Source organism: Xenopus tropicalis, chromosome 2 (assembly GCF_000004195.4).
Source record: "Xenopus tropicalis strain Nigerian chromosome 2, UCB_Xtro_10.0, whole genome shotgun sequence".
NCBI lineage: Eukaryota > Metazoa > Chordata > Amphibia > Anura > Pipidae > Xenopus > Xenopus tropicalis.
In genome coordinates, this window is record NC_030678.2 from 149,006,683 (window position 1) to 149,033,902 (window position 27,220).

General features: G+C 40.2%; 1 protein-coding gene across 4 annotated transcripts in view; it reads left to right on the forward strand.

Moving 5' to 3' along the window:
• Positions 1-3,860: 3,860 nt before the first annotated feature.
• LOC100492173 (fibronectin type III domain containing 3A) overlaps positions 3,861-27,220 on the forward strand; it is an 89,074-nt gene continuing 65,714 nt past the window's right edge. The window contains exons 1-3 of one of the 4 annotated variants that reach the window (XM_004911963.4): positions 3,984-4,591; positions 18,837-18,928; positions 22,295-22,435. In XM_004911963.4, the coding sequence (XP_004912020.2) occupies positions 22,316-22,435 (120 nt within the window). In that variant the 5' untranslated portion in view covers positions 3,984-4,591; positions 18,837-18,928; positions 22,295-22,315. Of the gene's footprint in view, positions 3,939-3,983; positions 4,592-16,437; positions 16,518-18,836; positions 18,929-22,294; positions 22,436-27,220 lie in introns of those variants that run through there. The other 3 variants (XM_018091724.2, XM_018091725.2, XM_004911964.4) reach the window with 3 other exon arrangements.

The window sequence follows — 27,220 nt, forward strand, 5'->3', positions numbered from 1 at the left end:
CAGCCATATTTTTTTCCATACAGCCAAAACTATAACCTTAGTTTAAAAAAAAAAAAAAAATGACAGAAAATATTTAATAATTTCATTTTTGTAATTAGACACTACACATAACTGCATGGCTGTGATCGATACAGTGCACAGTGCAGTGAGTCCCAAATTAGAAACTCATCAATAACCTTTACCTTAGTGAATAGTTTCCTCCTTTGCTCTAAATTGGGGTCATACTTTAATAAGCATGCCTGACCAATCCCATTAGAGGTGAAGCAGAGCTGATAACCAATATTAGAGGCATGAAAGGAAAATAAATGGTGTAAAATTATAGGGCTGGTTTACAAAATACATTTGTTGCTAAACTAACATATAATTTATTATCTCTACCAACATATACATTTTACTTCAGTTATATCATGGGGAAATAATACACAGGAATGCATGTCAGAGTAGATATTCCTCTGGCTACTGAAAGTGACATGGAAGATGAAACAGCAATTAAAATCACAAATAACATCACTGAACTTTAAAGAGAAAAGTTAAACTAACATAAAGGTAAAAATGTAAATGCTTCCATGTCTGGACTCGGATGTGGCCCTGGCATTTCAAGTACACAGAGGCCCAAACAGTCCCCCACCAGCCCATACTTAGTGAATATCTAAGGGCTGTGACACATGGGGAGATTGGTCGTAGTGCGACAAATTTTCCTTGTCGCGGGGGCGACTAATCTCCCCAAAATCGCATCCCATCAGCTAAAATGTAAATCGCCGGTGGGATGGCATACGCAGCGCCAAAGTTGCCCATGTGTCACAGCCCTAAGGCATCTTACAGCAGCCCCTCTGACATTTGCCAGAACTGACAGATTGCCAGTCTGGACATGATTGCTACAGAGCTCTGCATTTTCTTGATCAGGTATGGGGTAGCAGGGCATAATGCACAGGGAATAAGTGCCATGTGGTATGAGACACAGTAGGAAGGAGGTCCCTGCCCCATAGAGCTTACAATCTAAGTGGTTGGGTAACATACAGGCACAAATTGGAAGGTAAGCGTGCACCAGGTATGGGCATTTGCCCTTAAGCACAGGACTGGGCAAAATAGTGGTTTAGTGCTCCAGAAGGTAACAGCTGAGCTTTTTCTTAAAGAGAGTGGGTGAGTGTTCCCTACGCAGGGATTCAAGGATAGAGTTCCAGAGGTAAGGAGCAGCAAGATTTAAGGTTTAAGAAAGGTTTAAGACGAGAGAGTGCAGTGGGTGTGGATGGTGTAAAAAGACGGAGGCTCTGAGAGGAGAGGAGGAGACGACCAGGAACATGCAGGGAGACCTGTGAAGAAATGTAGTGAGGAGCAGAGGAGTGAAGGGCTTTGAATGTTAGCAGAAGAATTTTGTAAGCTATCCTTTGCTTAACAGGCAGCCATGCCAGAGAGCTTAAGTGAGGCTGAACAGGTTCCCTCTTAGGAGAGAGCAGGAGGATCCTGGCAGCAGAGTTTAAGACTGATTGCAGGGGAGAGAGGTGGGAGTCTGGTTAGTAGGAGATTGCAGTAATCTAAGTGGCAAAGGATATGGGCATGTATTCGTGTTTTAGCTGTTACTTGTAAAAGAAAGGGGCATATCTTTGCAATATTGTGGAGGAAAAAATGGCAGGATTTGGCAGTGTTATTAATATGGTTAGAGAAGGAGAGTGACTGGTCAAAGATAACCCCAAGGCAGCGTGCAGAATTAACAGGGTTGATGGTCATGCCATCAGTAGTGATGGTAAAAGGAGTAGAAGGGCCAGGTTTGGGTGGGAAGACCATGAGCTCTGTTTTAGCTAGGTTAAGTTTGAGGTGGTGTTCGTTCATCCAGGAGGAGATAGCCAGGAGGCAGTTATTGTAAAATATAAGGATGTTATATGTCACCAAGGAATTCCATGACCATATAAAGGTATGAGGGTGAAGGCCGAGTGCTGAAGCGTAACTTGGTCACAAAAAATCTTTGGAGGGGCCACACTTCCCAGTCCGCACAATGCCTCTATTTTAAAGGTAGGAGAGGGGCAGAGGAGGGGGGACTACAATACAGCAGACCCCGCAAGGGTTGCCACCTGTCTGATTTTGACCCAAACAGGCCATTTTTTCAAGAAGCTGTTCAGATCAAAACCCTCTGCCTGGTTTCCAATAATAACATCACCACACACACCCATTGTCCAGGTTTATAACCTGACAAAGGTGGCAACCCTAGACCCCACGGTCCCCCATGACCATGGGGTCTGCTGTATATGTAGTTATGCCACTGGCAGATGCTTTCATACAGGTCATGGAACTCCAAGGTGACTTCTAATATCCTCATATTTTACAACCAGGGGTTCTGTTTATATTGTAATAAACAAGATTTAGTGAGTCATGTGACAGAAATGACATTGCTAAGCAGCATTTATAAGGAAATTATTTATAGCATATTCATTGCTCTTGTCACTGAGGGCAGTGAGGTTGGGGAATGCCCTTCCTAGCTATGTTCTAATGGCAGATTCTGTTAATGCCTTTAAGAGGGGCCTGGGTGGGCTCTTGAACAAGCATAGTATCCAAGGCTATTGTGATACAATATCTAAAGTTAGTATTAATTTTTGTATATAGTTATGTATGTGAGTGTATAGATAGGTCAGTATAGGGTTGCGTGTGCTGGGTCTTTTTTCAGCACTATGTAACTATTTACATTTTTTTTTCAATTTCACATTTTGGTATATTCATATAGCCCTTTACAGAGATTAAACATCACTCACATCAGTCCCTGCCCCCTAAAAGATGACAATCTAAGTTCCCTATCACTGTCACACATACTATACCCCCCAGTCCCGGTTTTTACAGCGCGTCCCGCTGTCCCGGATTGTTCAATGAATGTCCCGCATTACGGAAATGCAGAACATTCATTAAACTATCCAGGCCAGCGGGACGCGCTGGCTACAGCGGAGCGCTCCGGCTCCTTCTTCTTGGGCTCCCGCTCCTTATTCAGCTCCTCGTACGGTGGCGACAGGTCCTTTTATAAGGTTGCGCCCGTGCGTACGTGTGACGTCACACGTACGCACGGGCGCAACCTTATAAAAGGTCCTGTCGCCCCGCTGTACGAGGAGCTGAATAAGGAGCAGGAGCCCAAGAAGTCTATGGGGGCCGCAATGGGGGCCGCTATGTATGAGGTACTCACTATGGGGGCAATTGGAGGGGTACTGTGTATGGGGGGCACTGTGTATGGGGGGCTCTGTGTATGGGGGGCTCTGTGTAAGGAAGGCTACTGTGTATGGGGGGCACTGTGTATGGGGGGACACTGTGTAAGGAGGGCTTCTGTGTATGGGGGGCACTGTGTATGGGGGACACTGTGTAAGGAGGGCTTCTGTGTATGGGGGCTACTGTGTATGAAGGGCTACTGTGTATGGGGGGCACTGTGTAAGGAGGGCTACTGTGTATGGGGGGCACTGTGTATGGGGGCACTGTATGGGGGGACACTGTGTAAGGAGGGCTACTGTGTATGGGGGGCACTGTGTATGGGGGGCACTGTGTATGGGGGCACTGTATGGGGGGACACTGTGTAAGGAGGGCTACTGTGTATTGGGGGCACTGTATGGGGGGCACTGTGTAAGGAGGGCTACTGTGTATGGGGGCACTGTGTATGGGGGTGCACTGTGTAAGGAGGGCTACTGTGTATGGGGGCACTTTCTATGGGGGCATTGTGTATGGAGGGTACTTTCTATGGGGTGCTGTCTATTGGGCCATCCTGGGCACTATTTTAAAAATGGGGTGTGGCAATTGGGGCGTGTCCACAAAGTGGGCGTGGCCAAATTTGTCAAATGTTGGGAGGTATGCACATACCATGGCCAATTTCATCAGGAGACAGTTACCTTCCTGCTTGTTCCTGTGACGGAGTAACTGGGCACATTAGGGGGTAAACTAGATAGGTGGCTGTTGAATCCCCATTCAGACGGAAGGTTAGTGTCAACTTAAACCGGACTTCTCACTATACGACTAAATCTGTATTATTGTACCTCCGCAGACTGAAGAACTTACACTCTCCAATTGAGCAGCCGTCAGATCGGCTAGCAGCTAGTACCGCCTTGGAAACGCCTACACGGTGTGTGTGTGGGGGCGTAATGTATGTTCGTGCCGCCCCCCTCTGCGTTGATGGTGCTGTCCCAGCGCGCCGCGTCGGAGGGGAACCTCTGCGTCATGCGCACTGACGTCACGGGATCTCCTAGTGTCAGAGCGCTGCGCTGAAGCTTGTGCTTATCAACTTGCGATCCTGGGGATCAGCTGGTTCCTGGCAGCGCCACTTGCCTCCTCACAGCCCACATGCGCCACAGCTGCCCTTCCTCTGGAGCGGAGGCACAGCGCGGATACTGCAGCGGGGGCAGTGTGGAGCTTTGTTCCTGAACTCGCACACAGGCAGCTTGTGCTTCTGGGAGTGGGGAAAGCAGAAGCATTTCGTTACCCGCCCCCCTGGCCTGGATAGTGGCAGAGATGGAGAGGGAGCTACCGGGAAACTGGCACTAGAGAATTGCCTCAGCCCTGGGTGCAGGGACGGGAACATTCGCTGGCGGCTAGTACGTGGAGGGGCTGAGACTGTCTCCAGGGTTTATACGGGGTAAGAGCCAGCACCCTCTGCACCTGTTGCTCCTGCCATTCCTATGGCTTTGTCTTTGCCTGCTCGTCCTATCATCTATCTATCTATCTATCTATATATATATATATATATATATATATATATATATATATATATGTGTGTGTGTATACATTCGTCTGGCAGTGTGTGTTTGTATATGCCTGTCAGTCTGCCTTTATGTATCTGTCTCTCTGCGTTTGTTCTTCAACCGTGGGACTTTCTCATTACTGATGCTGTGAATTGACTGCAAAGGCAACATTGTGTTGATTCCTGTCTGGCTAGGGTCATGTGACAGCTAAGGTGGGGGGGCTGTCTTTTTTTTAAATGTCTTATTAGGACTGCCACTTTTGTCCTGAGATAGAACTCTGCTTTGCCTTGGAATATCATGTGTTTATGGTTCTACTGAGTTCTTAGAGGTAAAGGAGGAAAAAAACCAACAACAAAGAAAGTTAGTGTAGGCAGCCCTGACCTATAGATTGTGTTGCAGCCAAAGCCTGAACCAACCCCATCCAAAGCCTGAGCCATCTCTAGACCACTGATAAAGACTATAACACTAGTTGACAGGTTTATAACTGCTCGTGAGCCTCATCAAGTTATTGGTTTCTTATTGTCTGTCAAAACTGCATGTTGGCACAAGTAGCTGTCACTTGTTGACTGTCAGAGATGTGTGTTGCGGTACATAGCCCTAGGTACGTTTAATTGGGTGACAGTCAGCTATCAAGGTCTCGGCTGCTCACTGTACCTTTTGGTTGGTGATGCTACCAGCTTCCAGACTTGACTGCACTAGCTGAATAATTCAGTTACTTTGAGTTGGGCCATCATGATAAGAAAAGTATTTTCCATTATCAGAACTCAACTTGTGGAATTTAAAAAGGAAAGCATTGGAAGTGCATATAAATAGTAGTGGTAAAGTGCCCATACATAGCAAGACATTATGGGTTTAGCTGCAAACACAAGTGCAGTTTGCGAAGTGCTATTTGAATGCCATTTTTTTTTTAACCCATAATGCAGTGTTTGCCACCATAATTTCAACATAATTGCGGGCACAGTTGTGTGTGAAACGTCAAGATGGATGCAATTGTGCTTGCGTTTTGACAAAAATCAGGGGCAATTTGTGTATAATATTTCAGAGTGTTGCTTCTGGAGTGAGCATTCTGTTTTCATCTGATTCACTAGGCACAAGTCAGGTGTACCTACTGATGCAGCCCGCGATGGAGACACTGGTAGTACCACCTTGTTCAGGGTAGTGGTAACTCCAACTCCTTGTATCAGTAGGCACAGGTGGGCAACATTCATCAGAAGATACAGCATAAATGCATTGGCAACCATGCAGAAATGCAGGAACATGTTTGGACACAAGTACCTCAGTTATGCAGGTGCATTTGTATATGAAGTCCTGTAAGCCACCGATTTGGCCCAGTCAGTAGCTTTCTAGTACATGTATTGGTCTAATAACTTCAGGCTACTAAAACTCTGAGGTGTCAACTGCCAAGAACCAACATGCTTTTTAGGTGTTGGTCTTGAATTGAATATTTGATCACGTCCTTTTGGTTCACCATTAGACAAAGATTTGGAGACCAAACCTTTAAAGCGCTAGTGTTGGTGGCACTGACTTTTAGTATGTACTAATCACCAAAATTAAATCTGTAAAGATGTTGTATATCTGATGCCTGATTTCAAGTAAAATCACTCACTTTCCGTGTACAAGCCAAGGGGAGATGTTTTTAAATCACTCATAAACTCTTGCTTGTGTCATATAAATCACTTGTTTTTTTAATTCCGCTTAATTTACTGTTCTTGTTTATGAATCAGCAAACAATTACCATACCATCATACAGTAGTTGGGACACTTAGTGCAAATAAAATGTTTTACGGGTCATTTTAATTAAATTGCTGCTCTCATTAGCTTATACTGCTTGCAGTTTCAAATTTTGGTGCCGAAGGCATCGGAATTTAAATCTCCTGAAGTTCACAAAGCAGTGACCTGGGAATCTGGCCAAATTTTCTAACTCTAAACCACAAACCTTTTGCAGCTGCACCACTCCCCTTTATAATTCTTAGTGCCACAGAAGGTTTGCCCTATAATTATAGATTATTATATCTTGGTTGTGTTATATATATATATAATTCAGTTCTAGAGTGGAGAGCACACCAAAATTCAGAAGCGATACCTGGGTGCCAGAGCAAAAAAAAGCAGAATAGACGGGCAGGTGTCGGCACTCACAGGATTCTCACGATGAAGACTCACGGACAACAAGGCATAGTAGGATGCAATAAAGTGAGATTTATTGGTCCAAATCTCACTTTATTGCATCCTACTATGCCTTGTTGTCCGTGAGTCTTCATCGTGAGAATCCTGTGACACGGAGCAGTGTATGTTGTTACAGACCCTATCAAATGTAGCACAACACTGGAATGTCTTGTCCTAATTGTAATTGTTGGCTTATCTTAAACTGGCCATACATTATAAGGTTTGCTCGTTTGGCAAGATCGCCCAATAAGTGAGTGGATTTTTTCCCGATATGTCCACCTAATGTGGGATATGTTGGGCTGATTTAGATTTTGGCCCTAGGGCCAAATCATCAATTTACACTGCCGGAGGTAGGAGCGGTTGAAGAGATGACTTCAGTCCTTTAAATAAACCCAATAGGATAGTTTTGCCTTTAGTTGGATTTGTGCAGCTTAGTTACAATCAAGTACAAGGTACTGTTTTATTATTACAGTGAAAAAGTTTTTTTTAAAGGAGAAAGAAAGGTAAAAACTAAGTAAGCTTTATCAGAAAGGTCTATGTAAACACAGCCATAAGCACTCACAGAAATGCTGCACTGACTTCTTTGTCCAAAGATTTGTTGTGTCTGTAATTCATGTGCCAGAGACACACAGCTCTTTCCTCTCTCCCCTCTCCTGCACCCCCCCTCAAGAATGCTAAGAACTCTCCCCCTCCTTAGGAATGTGGATCTGAGCCAATCAGCAGGAAGCTGTCTTACAAACTGTCTTACAAACTGAGCATGTAAACTTGGCCTCGGTCTCGGTGCAGGAGTGAGGCATTATGGGAACTTTCTTTACACAGCTCAGCATTTTTTCTTCCTGTTTGGCTTCTGTTCATATGAACAGGCCAAATATGGGGAGACTTAAGGGCACTATTGAGACAACTGAAGGTATGCCTGCAGCTTGAGATTAACTCATTATTAGCCTTTCCTTCTCCTTTAAACAAAAATTATTTGCTTACAGTGGATTTTTAGGAGCTCTCAGGATAAGGGATCCCATACCTGTACCATTACTGATCCTGCACTATGTTTTTGTGCCTTTGGGCAGCAATGTTACAGGGGCAGTATATCAACATTAGTTCAGGGAATAGGTTTTTTTTTTATCTGAAGTATGAAAATGAAGCAACTCCATGTTTGCTGATTGCTAGGAAGATAGATTACCAGTTTACAGCCCCCTTGCTTCACCCTTTGTTGTGACTATTTTGTAAGCAGGAGTCCATTATGCTGGGGTATTATCTTTGCACAGGGAATCTTATTATCTACCTCATGGGAAGGCGAGACTAACAGCTGGTGTTAGTTGTGGTGTAGATGTCAGGAACTGTCACCTAGACAAGGAGATTTGGGATTCACATAGTGTTTCCACCTTTACAATACTTTTTACCAGCTAGCAGGGGGGGCAGTGATAAAAGAAGGCAGGCCGTGATGTAAATGGGGGAGTGGCAAGGGGGTGGGTGACATAAAAAGGGATGGGGATACGATGATACGTACAGCTAGGTGGGTGGATCGATGGTTGATTGGGAGAGAACTAATTTATAATTGGGCTTGGTTAATGGTTTTGTTGGGCAAGCAATGGGCTTAATGTAATAATATTACACATTTACCGGCAACTCGATTGCTGATAAATTTGTAATTCCGGCAACCCTACACTCAAATAGAGTACTGGTGTGCTCTTCAAACTCAGTAGAGGAAAACTTGCAGTTTCTTACAGAACATGGCAAGCCCTCCCCATTGTGACTGAAAGCTGGAGCTACAGGGTGGGAACCACCCACAGATATGCTAGGAGGCAAATTATGTTAAAGTGCAGTTATAAAAATTAGTTTAGAATTTAGCATTTTGTGGTTTAGCCAAGAACCTAAGCCTTTCCTCTACACAGTTTCGTTTACTGCTGATTGTTTTGAAAGGCCTCTAGGCATGTGATTTTTCAGAAATTGGGAACATAAGGGAGGAACCTCTTAACAATGCTATGAGATGAAATAGCTTACTTTATTAACTCTTTCACTGAGAACAAAAGTATCCCAGGACAGTGTTTTAAAAGTATTTCTTTTGATGTGATAATAGGCTATGTAACAAAGCCACTTAAAGGGGACCTGTCACCCAGACATAAAAAGATGTATAATGAAAGTTCTTTTAAAATGACTTATGAATAAAATAACCTTTATTTATTAATGCATCCATACTCATTATAAAACTATTTAAAAATCCCAGCATCATTTATTGTCTGGCCTGCCTCAATGCATTTCTCTATTACTTTCACTTTCCATTCAGCACTTTCCAAGTTATCACTGCTTCCTCACTTCCCCCTCCCTCCTCACCATCTAAGTATGTAGCCATTCCATGGCCATCATGTTCCCCATTCTGGCAGATAAAAAAGATTTTGGGGGGATACAAAGCTTGCCTTAATAACAGTGCCCACAAAATGGCCTCTGCCTGCTTGCTGTTCCAAGATGTAAGTGAAGCTTATTTTACTTGGCAAACACAATAGAAAATAAATTGGAATTATTTTTTAGGGTGACAGATCCATTTTAAGGTGGCCATACATGGGCCAATAAAAGCTGCACACTCAGCCAAATGTCTGTTGGGCAAAAATAAAGTTGGGCAAATAAAGTTGGGCAAGTACTGCATTTTATCATTGATGCAGCATTTTCCTGATGGGCCACCATAGGTTCCCATTATGGAAGAAATATCAAATCAAACCATAAAAAAAACTAATTCAAAACTTTGCCATCTAAAAGCTGTTGAGGTCATATAGAAGTCAATAGGAGCTGTCCTAGGCAAATTGTAACAATCTTTATTTAATTTGTGGTTTTAGAGGTTTTGTGTGTTTTTTTTTTTTTCGTTTGTAAGTACCTGTACAAAAGAATTCTTACTGAAACGGAGGTTTTTGTACTCTTATTTTTATTTTTTCACAGGTTTTTTATTCATGCTTTTTTAGATTAGGCTTCTTTAATAAATTACTCGGCTTTAGTGGCTTTAATGAAAATTAGTTTTTTCATGGTTTCAAAAACCACTAAAATCCAAATGTTAAGAGTTGAATGTTATCAGAGAGTTGCTGTTTGCTAGTTTTAAAAAACAGCATTTAATTATATATGGTATCTGTGGATTACCTTGCTTCCATTGCTTTGCCCTGCATTAAACAAACTCACAGTTATGTTTGCCGGGGCCAAAGCTTCATCCATGAAATTGTAATTCACTGTTCATAATTTGGGGACTCTACCTGTCACATAGTTAAGGTAAGTGTATGCATTTGCATAATCAAACTATTTAGAAAATCAGTGGCATTCATATTTATGAACTTTGTCATTGTTCCCAAGTATATATTATATATATATATATATATATATATATATATATATATATATATATATATATATAAGGAAATAATTATTTGACCCCTCACTGATTTTGTAAGTTTGTCCAATGACAAAGAAATGAAAAGTCTCAGAACAGTATCATTTCAATGGTAGGTTTATTTTAACAGTGGCAGATAGCACATCAAAAGGAAAATCGAAAAAATAACTTTAAATAAAAGATAGCAACTGATTTGCATTTCATTGAGTGAAATAAGTTTTTGAACCCTCTAACAAAAAAAGACTTAATGCTTAGTGGAAAAACCCTTGTTTGCAAGCACAGAGGTCAAACGTTTCTTGTAATTGATGACCAAGTTTGCGCACATTTTAGGAGGAATGTTGGTCCACTCCTCTTTGCAGATCATCTCTAAATCCCTAAGGTTTCGAGGCTGTCTCTGTGCGACTCTGAGCTTGAGCTCCCTCCATAGGTTTTCTATTGGATTAAGGTCCGGAGACTGACTAGGCCACTCCATGACCTTAATGTGCTTCTTCTTGAGCCACTCCTTTGTTGCCTTTGCTGTATGTTTTGGGTCATTGTCGTGCTGGAACCCCCATCCACGACCCATTTTCAGTTTCCTGGCAGAGGGAAGGAGGTTGTCGTTCAGGATTTCACGATACATGGCTCCGTCCATTTTCCCGTTAATGCGAATAAGTTGTCCTGTGCCCTTAGCAGAAAAACACCCCCAAAGCAAAATGTTTCCACCCCCATGCTTGACGGTGGGGACGGTGTTTTGGGGGTCATAGGCAGCATTTTTCTTCCTCCAAACACAGCAAGTTGAGTTAATGCCAAAGAGCTCTATTTTGGTCTCATCAGACCACAGCACCTTCTCCCAGTCACTCACAGAATCATTCAGGTGTTCATTGGCAAACTTCAGACGGGCCTGCACATGTGCCTTCTTGAGCAGGGGGACCTTGCGAGCCCTGCAGGATTTTAATCCATTGCGGTGTAATGTGTTTCCAATGGTTTTCTTGGTGACTGTGGTCCCTGCTAATTTGAGGTCATTAACTAACTCCTCCCGTGTAGTTCTAGGATGCTTTTTCACCTTTCTCAGAATCATTGACACCCCACGAGGTGAGATCTTGCGTGGAGCCCAAGAGCGAGGTCGATTGATGGTCATTTTGTGCTCCTTCCATTTTCGAACAATCGCACCAACAGTTGTCACTTTCTCTCCCAGCTTCTTGCTAATGGTTTTGTAGCCCATTCCAGCCTTGTGCAGGTCTACAATTTTGTCTCTGACATCCTTGGACAGCTCTTTGGTCTTTCCCATGTTGGAGAGTTTGGAGTCTGCTTGATTGATTGATTCTGTGGACAGGTGTCTTTTATACAGGTGACTAGTTAAGACAGGTGTCCTTAATGAGGTTCACTAATTGAGTAGAAGTGTCTAACCACTCTGTGGGAGCCAGAACTCTTAATGGTTGGTAGGGGTTCAAAAACTTATTTCACTCAATGAAATGCAAATCAGTTGCTATCTTTTATTTAAAGTTATTTTTTCGATTTTCCTTTTGATGTGCTATCTGCCACTGTTAAATAAACCTACATTGAAATATGTCCATTTTGTCATGGACAACTACCAAATCATGGGGATATGAATATCGTAACATAATGGTAACCGTTAAAAGCCTGAACAGTGCTATTTTTGAGTCAATATTATGGAACCTTGTACAAATCAATAAATCATGTCGAGCAAGGGTCACATCAAGCTGTCGATGTCATCCTCTCCCAACAGGCTTGCATAGCCCAGGGGCCAATTATTTGATTGACCTGATATGGCCTATTACCTATATTAACTGTTAGGGGGCTTTTACAGAGGCTAAAGTGTCAGCCATATGAATTCTTAGCCACATTTTACATTTTTAGCTATCTAAATGCCACCTATATTGATGATCATAGTTACATTACTTGTGGCTTTTATATTTATCATGATGTTTTTACGTCCTTTTCAGTGTGGGAGATAGCATGCTGTAAATTGCAGGTGTTGATTTGGACATTTTGTACAAATGGCTATCTATAACTGGATTTCGAGTAGAAAGGCACATTTGACCATTTTGAACCTTTATCATCTGGATTTATGTTCAGTTATGGTTTTGTGGGATTGTCATAATGTGGGATTTTCAAATTTTGCTGGAGGATGTGCTACCCCCAGCCCCTTCACACACCAGTGTCCCGTATAGTGCTCGTGCATGCATCTGGACCACAAGACGCCACCATTTGGGGCAATTATGTGGGGCATCATGTGAGAAGTGGTGGGTGACTTGCAGGTGTTATAGTGTCATGATTTCTTTTAGTGCATGGAGCTACTGTACAGGGTAATACCTACAGAATCTCTAGGCACTGCGCTACAGTAAATGAGAGCTAACATTTCAGGGCTGGAACTGCAATTTGTTCTGTTTTGATCTGTTTTTATTTATGTGCATAGTAGATTTTTACAAAGTACTGCCTGTACATGTGCTTCAGATAAGGAGCAGGCAGCAATAGTTTAAATCGATCTATAATGGAAAACAATTATAACTACAAGTGTTTGCTAATCTTTTAAATTAGTTTTTGTGTGTGTGTGTCAAACCAGATTTTAATTGTTACATATTTTTTTTTTTTACCTATGCTGTATAAATAAATACTCATGGTTAAAAAAAAACCCAAAAAACTTATTAAACAATGAAAAGTTATGTTACATCCAAAATAAACAGGATATAGGACATTAGAGACATTCACAAATAATGAATGTTTCAGGGAATCGGAGAATCAAAGGGTCAGGTGTACCAACATATGTAAGGGTTTTTTATACATTTTAATGTAGAGTGCTCTTATCTTGTTAGGGGGCTTATGTGATAAGGTGCAACATTTTGCTATACTTATCCCCAATAGTAACCAATCAGCAATCAGCATTTTCTGGTCTCCTGTTTAAAATCAAACATCTTATTGGTTGTTATGGGTTACTGCTCCAGGGCAAACTGTGCGCCTTTTATTAAATATAGGGGTATGAGTTTCTTTCAGAAGCCCCTAATAAATATGTCTAATGGTTAAAAGTATTTTAATGTCTACCCAAACAATGAAGAAAAAATGTTTTGTATAATAATGGAAGTAATAGAGCCCGCTCTCTGGTTGGAAAAAACTATAGTATTTTATACAAAAAATCATTGTAGTGAGTGCTATACTGCCCCCACCGCACAGGAGCTCCTGGTGTGGGGGCCAAAATTGGTGACATGCATGCTTATAATGAGAGTCTACCTGTTCCCTCATTATGCATGTGATGTACAGGTGATGTACAGGGCTTCAAAATAGGCCCTATTACACAGAACAGAAAGTAATAGAGCCCACTCTCTGTGGCTGCAAAGACTTACTTTGAGCGTTGAACGGATATGGTTCAGTGGCCCATAAAAAGTTAAATCTAAATTTGGGAATGCGACCTTGGCCGTAGCTGCTCAGTAGTTAGCCTGAGTTCCATGGGTAATCAAACAAACATTTCCAGTTCACATGTTTACTGTTCCTTTCGCTGCCTTTCCACAGTGTGCCATCAGCCTGGTTGCAAATGCTTAATGGGAATGTAGTCAATTGTGTCAATGTCATTCATTAATGCTGATGAATGGAATATAATTTTATTAGATGAATCATTGATTTGTGTTCTTTGCTCTTTTTTTTTTGTATATATAATGGTATATGGTTGTCCGAGAATTCTTTGGGGGTTATATATGAAGCGCTTACATTGCTTAGTTTTGTCGCAAAAGGAGAAAGTGTATATGCTACATATGGAGAACATTGTGAACATAACTCTGAATTGTCAGTGATTGGCAAGTGTGACTCTGCAATACAGATGCAGCCAAGTGCCTTTACCATGTTGTTGTATTATGTCTCTGCCTCCAGTTAACACAGGGAAAAAATACCAAGAAAATACTCTGGACATGGTGAGACAAAATGTGCTGGCTGCATCTATATCTCATTACTTGTATAAGGTCAGGCTGGTCCAATACAAGTGTAGTATTTGCTCACCATACCACTGATCACAGGTGCACAAACATCCCCATACAGTGTAGTATGGTCATATTTCAGTCATATGTGCATCTGGCTCTCCCCCCCCCCCCCCATGGCTGTAAACCTTAGGAGCCACCAAAGTGTCGACCCATCATCATATTTGACATTTATATAAGCATATGATTTGGACTTTTTACACCTGGGTGTTATATATGAAGTGTTGTATATCTATATTGCAGGGTTGATATATTCATAAAATGATTTGTTTACTACTGAGATGAATACATATAATACTGCAGGTTAAATTGGTATTCAGCAAATGGTTAGTATAGCTCTCTGCATTAGTAGGCCAACACAAAATTCTTAATAACAAGTGCAATTCTAAATGTAAAACCTTTGCCTTTGATTGCCTCGCAGTACTGGGGTAATTTATTGCATATTGCTTACAGAGCTAACAATGCTCCACGTCTTATCTGCACCTAGATGTTCTAGTTTTGCCAAGGTAAACATCTTGTGTCCTGGTTCTCCAGGATTCACCCATTGACATTTAATCTCCAAAAGGTGAATGCTGTGCTCTGTTCCCTGCTTTAACAGAAAAGACTCATTTAACCATAAGAAAAAACAGGAAACTATCAATGGTATGCCAAGGAGCAAAAATATAATGACATTCTGTAGTATAATTGTTATAATGAATTATGTCTCCAGCCTGTGCTTAGTAAAGGTACCCAAATCCAACAATTTACTTGTACTGGGCCTGAGGCAACAGCTATAAGCTCCATTTTTCATAGCAATGCATAGCCCAAACTGATAGCAACATATTCTCATCCAAGAATGTTTTGTTTGTGATTCTTCTTCTTTATATAGCCAAAATATTACTTAGTTCATTATAGACTATACATCATTCACATCATATAGATTGTAAGCTCTACGGGGCAGGGACCTCCATCCTCTTGTGTCTTTGACTCTTAACTTATTGCAACTCTATTTATCTTGTATCTATCTGTATTTATTGTTATACTTTGTATTTATGTATTATTATCTTAATAATCCCCTGTTTGTATTAATGTATTCTACTGTACAGCGCTGCGTACATAAGTAGCGCTTTATACATACATACATACATACATACATCAGTCCCTGTTTTAGTGAAGCTTTCAGTCAAAGGTCCCCATTGCATTCAAACATATTACATACCTCCTAAGTATCCTGCATTACATGGGGCAGTCCCGATTTTTACGTGGCTGCCCACAGTCCTGCATCATCTGTCAAATTCCCTGCATTATCAGCAAGTCTGTAGCAGAAAGCTTGTGAATGGGGGGACTGTGACATCACCCATAAGTTTTTATATATTTACAGACGTCTGACCTGTAGCATACATGAGAATTTGCAGAGGTGAATGTTTAAATGTCTTCAGACGTGATGTAAAAAGGGGTGTGTTTTCACAGACAGGTGGTTATATAAGGGGTGTGGTTACAAAGTAGGTGTGTGTTTGCTTGTTTTTTCTGTGCTGAACAGCTGTCCCACTTTTAATTTCTAAACTATTGGGAGGTATGATATTAGGGTCAGATTTATAAGGAGCCAGTTATCCTGCATGTATGTTTTTGGTACATGAGAAGAAACCAGAGTACCCAGAGAAAACCATGTAGGTCTCACATACAAACTATTTGTAGATACTGACTTGACTAGAGTCCAGTCTCAGACTCCAGTTCTTGCACGGCTGCTCATTAGTAACTGAGCCCTGGAAAGTTGTGATGTCTGCTAGCAAACATCAGTCTCTTTGTTCTAGGGGTGCTAGATTATCCTGAGGAGATTAAAATTACAGTTTTAGAGTTTTGATTAAAAAATGAAAATAAAATATTTTTGAATTTAACAATAATAATTATTTAAATTCTATTAGTGATGGGTAGTTGTGGTGCCAAAATATGATTTGCTTCTTTCTACATTTATTCTAAATTATGCCTTATAAGTATGTTTAAGTGCAGTAAATGCTTAATAGAATCCCACAGATTATTATAAGTGTTAAATAGAAGAAATTTATATGGAAGGGAAGTACTTGTGAAGTTTAGGTGTTCATAAACTCTAGACATACTGGGCAGAACACATGCAATTTGCTGTATGAGTGGAGCTATGAAATGTGAAGCTGCACCAATCTCCATCTCTCTTCCTGTCTGGCAGCCAGTTCGGCAAAGCAAACACCAGCTGAGCGCTTTTAGCAGAGGAAGGAGATAACTTGTGCTACAAAGGCTTCCCTCTGCCTCTGACATATGGATATCTTTTGAGATCTGGGGCTGCTGCTCCGGGAACCTGTGGGATGGTAATTGATGCAGGTCTGTACGATAATGAGTGAATTCTTTGTTTAGATCAGCGGCAGGTCTGTTAACACATGACATGACGGTATTTCTATATTGCTTGTTTTGGTGTCACTTTATCTGTAGTTTGTGCTGACTTGGTGTTTAATGTTCCACTTGTTGCCTATGAGGCATTTCAAGTTTTCTGTACAGTGCAGTTTAATGCATGGAGTACTAGTTAAAGCTTTTGGTTATGCTCATGCTAATTCTAACTAATTTTTGTAAAATATATAAGCACTTATTACAGGTTTTTCTGTCCTGTTCTAAAATTTGCAAGTTTACCATTTTTATTATGACTCTTTCATAGCTTTAAAAAACAAGAAAATATAACCCTTTTAAAATTTGGTGTTGTCTTTAAATCAACAGCAGAGTGAAAGGGGCTTAGTTAACTTATGTAACTTTGCTTACTTTCATATTTATCATATAAGTGGGAGCTGCCATATTGATTAACATGCATGAGACATCAACAAAAAGTTGTCATATCAAATTTTCAAAGCACATGCATAAACATGCAAACCAGAATTAACGCTCTTTAAAACAGGTCCATATGGGACACTATCTAATAAAATAAAGAACCACTAGGGGGCATGGCAAATGCAGTTGTTCAACAGCCTGAGGAAGGGCACTATTCCTAATGCATTGTGCACTGCTATCACAATAAACATTTGCTTCATGCCTTACTCCTTTCCCTTATGATTCCTTCCTTCTTTGTCCTTGGTCTATATATTCAGTGAATATCAACATTTTAACAACCTTAGTTCTCCGGTTGCACAGAAGAAAGAAGGATCCAATGGTAGAATTAAATGCGAATCCCTTAGTTCCTTGTGCTTGAAGCCATTCTGTAGCTACACAAGTGATCAGCAGATTCAGTCTTTATATAGTGGGTTGAACAACAAGATCAATGGGGGCTGACAGAGAGTCCTTGATATCACTGCTTATTCTACAGGATCATCGCCTAAACCAGCGATCCCCAACCAGTGATTCTTGAGCAACATGTTGCTCCCCAACCCCTTGGATGTTGCTCCCAGTGGCCTTAAAGCAGGTGCTTATTTTTGAATTCCTGGATTGGAGGCAAGTTTTGGTTACATAAAAACTAGTTGTTCTGCAAAAACAAAGCCTCATTTAGGATGCCAGTCCACATAGGAGCTACCAAACAGCCAATCACAGCCCTTTTTTGGCACATTCATGAACATTTTTGAGTGTGGCTCAAGGGTAAAAAGGTTGGGGATCCCTGGCCTAAACAGTTTATTGAACATGTCCAGTGAAAATCCCACCCTGGTTTCATTTGGAAAACTTAGTGCTTTTAAATTTACAGATGGGCCATTATCTTGAAAATGTTAATTAATATTTCCAAACTGGTTCATCTTAGGCCACTTTTTCCACCCTTAATACCTACTAATGGGATCAAGTATTTAAACGGATCCATTATAAAGGGTTTAACATATGATCCAACCAACAGGACATACATAACAATCTATTCCACCTATGGGGGGGGGGGCACTATGCTTGGGAGATGTTTCATGCCAAGGTTACTGCAATTGGAAGCTAGTATTCATAGGTAAGAGGCAGATTCTGTTGGCTGCAATTGAATAATACCGACACAAGCTATGATTATAATCTAAAATAAACAAATTAAACACACTCCTTGGAACTGAGGCATTGGTGAAAGTTAATGTCCCCAGTCCTTGTTTCATTGAATGAGCTGAGCATAGTGCTAAACAGCAGTGCAGCAAATCACTTGGCACAACTCTTATCCAGCTCCAGATAAGGAGAAACAGAACCCATGTTAGTGTTTTCCATGTTGCCCAGCCACATGATTGTTTTTTTAAGTGCTAGTGCTCTGTACACATTCTCAGCCAGTTAGCACACACTTGTAAAGTGATTAGCATTAAAATAAAGCTCTATTTAGGGTCCTTTCAGATCCCCCACCCCCTCAGTTTTCATTCATTAGTCCTAGTCACCCTCCATTCCCAAAGGGCTCGGCTAACCAAATCCATGTTGCTGTGGAAATGGGAATGCAATTCCAGCTATGCCATCTTATTTTTCTGGACTCTCTTTCTTATTACATAATGAATTTTGTTTCTGGTCGATTGAGAAAATTTCATTCACGTTTTGCTCATTGTTGTGTGCTTGGTGGGGAGAACCTTATCATAGACACGGCTGTGACTGCATCTACCATATGGTGCAATTATATAGGTTTCTAATTTTGAGATTTATACAAGATTAAACACTCCTTTGATATTAGCTGCTAGTACATTTTTTTGTTTTGTTTTATAATCGTGAATCTTTTGTTTTCAGGTTGTGTAATTTCAAGAACATGACTGGTTGTTCCTATTGATTGATAATTTTACTGACTCTTTGAGAGAGTATCAAGAATGAGTAATGAGTGGGTAAGTTAATTAAAATTATGCATAGTCCTTAAATTTAACTTAACTTTAGTTTTTTTTTACAGAAAATATATTGATTTGACTTTACCAGTACTACCCAGGCAGCAGGTTAATGTTAATACAATTAAGGGGGGAATAGTAATATTAATACAAATACAACAGATTGTAGTGGATGAATAATAGATCAGTCTTTATTATCGTCTAGGGTTTGTTATGTCTTTGATACATTTAATGTTTTATTACTGCACTTGAAGCTATCATTTGTCCATGGTGTAATGTAGGAAAGTTTGACAGTTTGCTGTTATGCTGAAGGTGAGGTCTGTTTAATGACCTAAACTGCATGCATGGACACCATTTAATCTTCTCTTTTAAATGGGTCTAATATGATCAGTGCAAAATATAAAATGACTAGTGCAAGCAGATCTAGGATAGTTATTCTTGATCAGGGATACAAACATGATCTCTAGAATTTGTGACTTTACATTCATATCTGTTTGTCTCCAGGGGTGACTGGCTACTGTTACAATGACAAGATAGAACGTGACTTCCTTATGCTGATGCTTTCTTTGATCAATCCTTGTGGGTGTCCATAAAGAGGAAAACATTCCTATAGAAAGGGGAGCATGCCTAGATGCTTATTGATCAGCCTAATGGATATTATGTATAGGGATCCAGGATTTGGTCTGGTATCTGGTGAAGATTCTGCTTTTTTCTGCAGGATTCAGATTTGACCAAATTCAAGTTTCAATTCAAGCAAAGTGTGTGTTTCAATTCAACTCTACTGTAGCTTAATTTCCATATGCAAGGCCACCACTTTATGCCCACCCTCGCCCACCTCGGCACCCAAGCCTCACACATGCGCAGAGCAAACCCCCGCCACCGCCACAGGCGTTTATGCTCACCACTTAATTCATTCGGAGCCGCGGGGAGAGGACAGACTAAAGTTTCTGCTCTTCTTCCTCTCCCCATTACTCTGCATGGGGGCAAATTATTCTGGTGCGGCTGGGCAGCATGCTGCCCTAGGTCCGGGCCTTTGTAGCCTTGCCACATATCTAGCCCTGAATCTGGAGCTCATTTTAGCATCATCAGTGTCCCACAAGTCAATGGCCAACAAATCAAACTAATAAGGTGTCCAGGAACATGGCAGTGGGGGCTTTTTTTGATGGCAGTGAAGCTGTGTAGATATAGGTTAAGGCAAGATGGCTACTGGTATGCTGCAAATATTTTTAAAAAAAAAAAGAAAAACAGCTTTCAGTTAAGTGCAATAAAGGAACATTTTTTTAAAATAAGATTATATAAGTAAACCTTACTGGGACCTGTCATTGGCTGGGTTGGTGAAGGTATTCTCCATAGAATATCACCATCTGCTTTAAAAGTAGGCTGCAGACATTTCTAGGGTTGCAAATTTTAAATGTAGGCAAACATTTTGGACATGGACTGATGTCAGGATAAACACCTAGAGCTAGATTTCATTTAAGGCATTAGCAGTAACAAGTTTAGTAGGATGTTAGAGGCGACATCCTGGCTTAGCACAGTGTGATAGGCTGCACTGACATGCTGATGTATCTCACCAATCTACAGTGCTAGTTTGTGTCCAGGAATGGAGACGGGGAGTCCAATGCTGCCCTGAATACAAGCAAATGTTGCTGCGGAATGATCCCCAGTGAATGTCTCAGCTGGAGCTCTCTGGTTTGGATGCATCTATAGGGGGATACTGTAGGCTGTGCTGGAGACTATTTTGTACATTAGCCCATCTTCTGCTAGAACGATTGTGCCTGTTTTATTGCTTTTATATCAGCATCATGACCCCATGTAATGTGTAGTGTAAATTACCTTCACCCATGGAAAAAAATTATCTTGTTTACTTTTTCTGATATAGTGTAAGGCATTAAACTCTTTGATAGGGAGAAAATTCCACATTATCAATTGCTTGTTTTTATTGGCATCAGCAGAAACCGCCAGTTAGAAAGCTAAATATTTGACTGTAAATGCAGATAACTTCCTAATGTGGAAAGTTTTTTTCATTTCTTTAATATTTATTTCCTTTGGTAAAGTTGAACAATTCTTGTTATGTTGGAATTGCCTTTTTAAGATGGGACTTTTTTGGGTTACGGGAGAGATTTTTATGACTTCCAGGCTGCTCAGGGACATCACATAATCATTTTATATATAATCAAGTATAAAAAATAATCAGGGGCCAATAATAGCATTATTATCCTATTTCTTTTATCTAGATTGCTTGGAACCTGGGGATTTTCCAGATAAGGGGGCTTTCTGTAATTTGGAGGCCATGGTGGCCCACATGTTTCTCTGCAATACATCTATAGTATTCACTGTGGTCATCACCAAGGTGGCAGTTTTAGTACACATGCTTCTTGTCATCAATCACAGTACTGAAGACCGGATAATGATTTTCTGGATAACGGTTCTTACATATGTTTATACATATGCTTTATTTTCATGCTTTTCAAAATAAATGTTGATTGAAATGTATTCAGACAACTTAGTGTTCAGAGGTTTGAATTTACCCACAGGATTATCATTTTATTTGTATCTGGGGGAGTTGCCATGAGTGCTGTAACAGTGACCTCATTTAAAAACTGTAAGGTAACTGTGACCCCTGTTTGCCAAACTGTTATGAAATAGTGTTTCACTAAGCTATAAACGAATAGAAGAAAATACGCATTAGTGGCTGTATTAGCCCAGAGAAATAAGGGCCTGTAAAGGGGATTTTTGGCATCACAGGTAACCCGTGAATGTACACTTGCTTCACAAGTACACTGCCTAGCATACTAGATAACGTCTTTGGTTTACCGTTCTGAGAGCTTGAATACAGCTTTTACTTTTGTCTCTGCAGAGATGTTTGTTGGTTGTTAATTAAATTTTTTTTTCAAGCAGTTAAAGGGGGGTCAGCCCAGACTATAGTGAAAGCATAGGGCTAAGAACCTGCTAGTTCACCATCCTCTGACTGTAAGCCATGCCACTGCATTTTTTTATTGTGACTGTACATATCTGCTTTGGTAACCTAATTTTTTTGTGTGGTCTTAAAACTACTTTAAAAAAAAAACTACTTTTCACTTGTATAAATTATTAATTTAATAATGATCTGTTTTATTAAGGATGTCCATACACAGACCAATATTGGCTGCTTAATTGGCAGAAGCCAATTGGTTCTTTGGTGGTCACCAAGGTGATAGCCTCCCTAGCTGATACTGGATGGAGCCTCTTGTGATCTAATTGTTGTACAATGATTTCTGCCATGTATAGTCAGAATTAGTGTTCAAAACTGTCAGCAGAAAAATAACTGCATTTCACAATTATAAAGGCACAATGAATGATAAAAATTCTATGTATTTTTGTCTCATTCAGGGCTTAAAGACCATCTTGTAAATGTATGTCTTATCCGTAATGGCAGATCATCCGCCTCCTCCACTGGACAGCACACCGCTCCTAACCACAGAGATACCTCTACTCCCTGCACCCATTGTTAATGGGGAAGGAGGCCAACAGGTAACACCTTTAGTGTTTTGTGGGGTATAGAATTTTCCTTTTGCCATAGACAGATAAGAAGGAGTTTTTTTGGTACTTATTTTGGCACTTTATATTCCCATAACATAAAGGCCCATTAGAGCAGTTGTAACATTTTGCCTTTTTCTAATGCTCACAAATAGAGAAGAGTATGTATATTTGTGTGTTAATTTCCTGATATGTGCAACATGCTTTACAAATGTAAGAACTAATACAGAGTTATCAAAACTTAGCTTATGTGTGACAAATTATCTCCACAAGGTAAAAAATTTTAAAAACCTGGGTCCAGCCACTATAAATCACCTTGGTCAGATTCTAACTGGTGAATCCAGTTGTTCTGTCTGCAGCATGGGAGCAAGAAAATAAGCTGCTCTGTTGTGCAAGTCATTGTGTGTTTAGAATGCCTTGTGTGCCGTATGTGGAGAAACGAGTTAGCTACCCAAAAATTGGTCAAGAACCAGTTTATTATCATTTTAATTACCCCTTTTCTATTGGAGAAACAACCTTAACATTAAGGTGATCACGGTAAACAACATGGGCAAACATGTTCCGGTCCCTTCCCATCCCATAGCTTGATAATCCCTGCTTTATATAACAATGGAAGAGTTTTACAAAGCTTCTGCTGTACTGCATAGCTTTGTGGTCTATAATATAGGGTGGAACTTATGGCACCTTTTACAAACCAGTATATGTGGTATAAATGCACAAAGGTAGAGAAAGAGCAGACACTCTGGTATTCAGTGAAGAAAAGCAGTTGCTCACAGGGTAGTTGAAGTAAAATCACAAAGTTTTTATTAAGCTAACACATGCTACAACAAGCCCCCTCAGTTAGGGGGTCCTGAGTGGAGAAGTCTATATGCCTGCCCCTCATAAATACAGCATTGCAGAATGGTGTATTGTCTGTAGTAGAGTTGTCTTCTGCTACATTGTTTCAAAAAACAGAACCAGAAGTCAGGTAAGGTACAGATGCTGCTTTCATTTGCAATTACATTTGCAAGTAACATTAAAACCACTGAACATTTTTTAATTGCATACAGTACATTTTGATTTTTAGGCAAAATGTTATTTTGTGGTTTACATCTAATGTTAGCCTTTGCTAAGTGCTAATTTTAAAAACAGTTTGTGTTTTGGTTTTGGGGGAGTGTATTAGGGTTACACAAAATATCAGTGTGTAAATGGACACTGCTGGAAGAATGTGTGTTTGGACAGGATATCATTAGAATGACAGACTGGCAAGACAGTTTGTTAAATGTACAGGAGTACTACATAGAATTCATTAAGGGGCAATTTCTTTCTGTTCAGTAAATGTGATACTGTGAGTTATTTTATTGGCTGTAGGAAAGCTAATATCTACTACATTGCTCCAACGGCCGAAACCAGGAGGGCAGAAATGGATGCAAGATCTGTTTTCTTTGAGTTCATAAAATAAAATGCAACATGTGGAAATATGTTTCTTTTCCACAGTTGTTGCTTCCTTCTTTTCCAAATTAACTAAATACATGATTTGGCATATACCTTCAAAAGACGCCACACTAACGGAATTTATGAAAAAATGTTAGTTGTTGCTTAAGCATGCTACATAGTATCAAACATTAGCCCTACCTATTAATGGGTTACTATAGTTACATAGTTACATAGGGTTGAAAAAAGACCAGTGTCCATCAAGTTCAACCCATCCAAGTAAACCCAGCACACCTAACCCACACCTACCAATCTATACACTCACATACATAAACTATAATAACTATGCCTTGACCAAGCTGCCATGTATCTCTTGGCCTTTCAGGCCACAAACTTGGTTACTGCCACCTCCCATAGCCCTTCTATTGTGTAATAATCCCATAATGAGGAGTCAAAAGGGGTGGTTGCTCATCAACCTGGAAGGTATGGCCAGACAGAGCAATAATGGAATCATTTTACCTTGAAGGTGACTGATTTATCTGTGCAAAATATTGTGTATCATGAAAAGACCTCATAATAGAAATCTGTCTGCCTCTATGTCTGAACCTGTTACAATCAGAGAAGCAAGCCTATATTTCTTGTATAAGGAAAATGGTGCATCACTAATCCTGTTGCCTAGGCTGAGTGCTGCCATACATTATGCTGTCAGTTGGTGACTCATGCTTTTAATCTTAGCTTGCATCACTGAAATAGTTATCTGTATTGTGCAGCATCCTGAAGATAACCGTGATGCTATCAGGTATGCTTATGAGCTCACTGCAGCCTGCACTGACAGTCTCATTCAAAAAAGTGTAATTCTATGCACGCTGGACTTTTATACTTAACTGTCTAGTTCAAGGCATGGTTGCAATCCTACTTCAAAAATTCCCAAGAAAGATTTTTTGCAGTGCAGTGCAATCTGGCAAAAGTACAATGGTAAATGATAGTACAGCTTGTAAATTTAAGAATATTCCTTACTATCTTGCAAACTGGCATACAGTAGTTATAAATAAAATAGGATCAAAATAACCATAAAACCAATAGGTGAATGTAAGAACTGGAAACATTTGGTAAAACCAAATAATTAAAAATAGAGTAAATTAGCAGATTTTAAACATAATCAGCAAAATCTGTACGTTAGTTGACCACCAAACCAAGGGTCCTCATTATTTTAATATCAAACATTATCTGTCTGGGTGTATAATTGCTAAACTTTTTCAAATTGTTGATGGGTCCCAAGGGATTCTCATACAAATGTACTCTCTCCAGTCTTTCCTTACTTTTGCCAAAGTTCCAGTATTGGGTTTAACAAGCAGCTGTGATAGATTGCTTGGTTATGTGTTTTTTATCCTGCTTTAAACAAACTTCCCTGTCTCTTGCTTAAGACGACCATACACGGACAGATTTAATATGCCGATTCTGCCCCTTTAGATCTGTATGGCGATAAATCCTATGAATTGAGGACCATGTATTCATGTAATGTGGCCCTCCCCCAACAGTCCACCATAGGGCTCTGTTATCCTTCCATTGGCCCCATGGGCCAAAAGTTCAGTTCAGCCCAATTTGGTGTTGCACCTAGGCTTCTAAATCAGGCAAAGATCTGCTCAGTTGAGGACCGCTGAACTAGCAGATCTTAATGTGTATGACCAGCTGTTTTGTTTTTGTTCCTGATTAGAAATGACCAAAATGAGCCATAGACTAACCACTATCAGAACACAGTAGCAACAAAAAAGGACATATCTGCCTAGGAAGTTTGTTGCGTGTGGTACAGCAAGGTATTGCAGTGTATTCACCCACCCAAAACATTGTGATTTACAGGAAAGTCCCCCACTGCACTTGTTGTGCCAATCAGCTATTCTTTGTACTGCTTTTGGTGGGGTGCCATTGTGCCCCCCACCCTCCTCCGCCCCAGGATTGTGTACCAGGTTGCTCTGAGTGAGGAGATCCGGGTTTACTGAGAAATACATTTATATGTGGTTCACATTGTTTCCATTTATGGGAGATGCCATGGGTTGACTGGTAGGGAAGACTAACACATACTCGGTCACATGAGTAGGGACATTTAAATCACCACGCATGTCATTGCAATTTTTTGTAGCTTTGTTTTTGCTTCAAATGGATATAGAATTAGAAAAACATGTTTACTGTGATAAACATATGGCCTCAGTGAAGGCTGTTTGAGAACGCCTGCTTTAAACCAAATTCAGTAAAATGTCAGATCAGTCTCGTATCGCTGTAGTTTATGCAGCAGTTGCAGTGTCTGTGCATTTCAATGACTTTGCTTTCCATTATTATATGCATGAGAGATAATAAAAATGTTCCCCAAATACTTTATCTGCTTTCCACATAATAAAAAGTAGATACTAAATCTGCCTCTTGCAACAGCTTTTTAAATCATCCAGTATATATCCAGATATTATTTGCTAAGTTACAATAAAGTCAGAAGTTAAATATCAGTTCTGTTTATTTAGAACATTTACATTAGCTTTAGAGTTTGTGGTTATGCTTTACTGAAGAAATAGCTCATTGAGCACCAACTTTGATTAGGAAAATGGTAAGCCAAATCTTTCTGTATTGTTGCTATAGTGCTTCCTCCTGAGCAAAGGTCAGCACATATATTCTGTAACCCTTCTCTTAAGTGATTTTCACTTTTTGCAAAGTTTTACCAAATGCATTAAAGGGTTAGTTCACCTTTAACTTTTAGTATGTTATAGAATAGCCAGTTCACCTTTTCAATTGGTTTTCATTTTTGATTTTGTATAGTTTTGTTTATTTTGTATATTTACCTTCTTCTTCATGCTTTCAATAGGGGATCACTGAACCCAGAAGCTTAAGAAATATTGTTATGGTCTGTTGACATAGGGCACTCTGGAAATCCTGGAGCTACTGCCTCCTCCAGAGGTTCCCCTGCGTTAACAGGCACTTAATTTGGAACAAGAGGCAGAGTGGATAAGATGGGATTGCAGATGCACTTGCAGACAAAAATGATCCCTATAATGTTCTTCTTGCAACCCCATTATATTTTTTTTCCTGGAATAAATAAAGCGGTCTCCCTATGCAGAAAGTCCTTTTGCCCAATTGAATAATGACTATGATTAAGTAAGGTTACATAAATTCATAGTGGGTATGACATCAACCTTATTGGTAAAGTATTCAGCTGGGATAGAGGTGCTTGCTTTCCTCTTTTTGCCCCCTTACCTTCCTTATTACATTATGTGTTGCTTTCTCTAGATTTTGATTGCATACTGTGCCATTTGTCAAAATATCAGGGCCATTATATTAGTGTAGCAAGAGACCCTCACAGGCCTGCTGTGTTCTGCTGGCTCA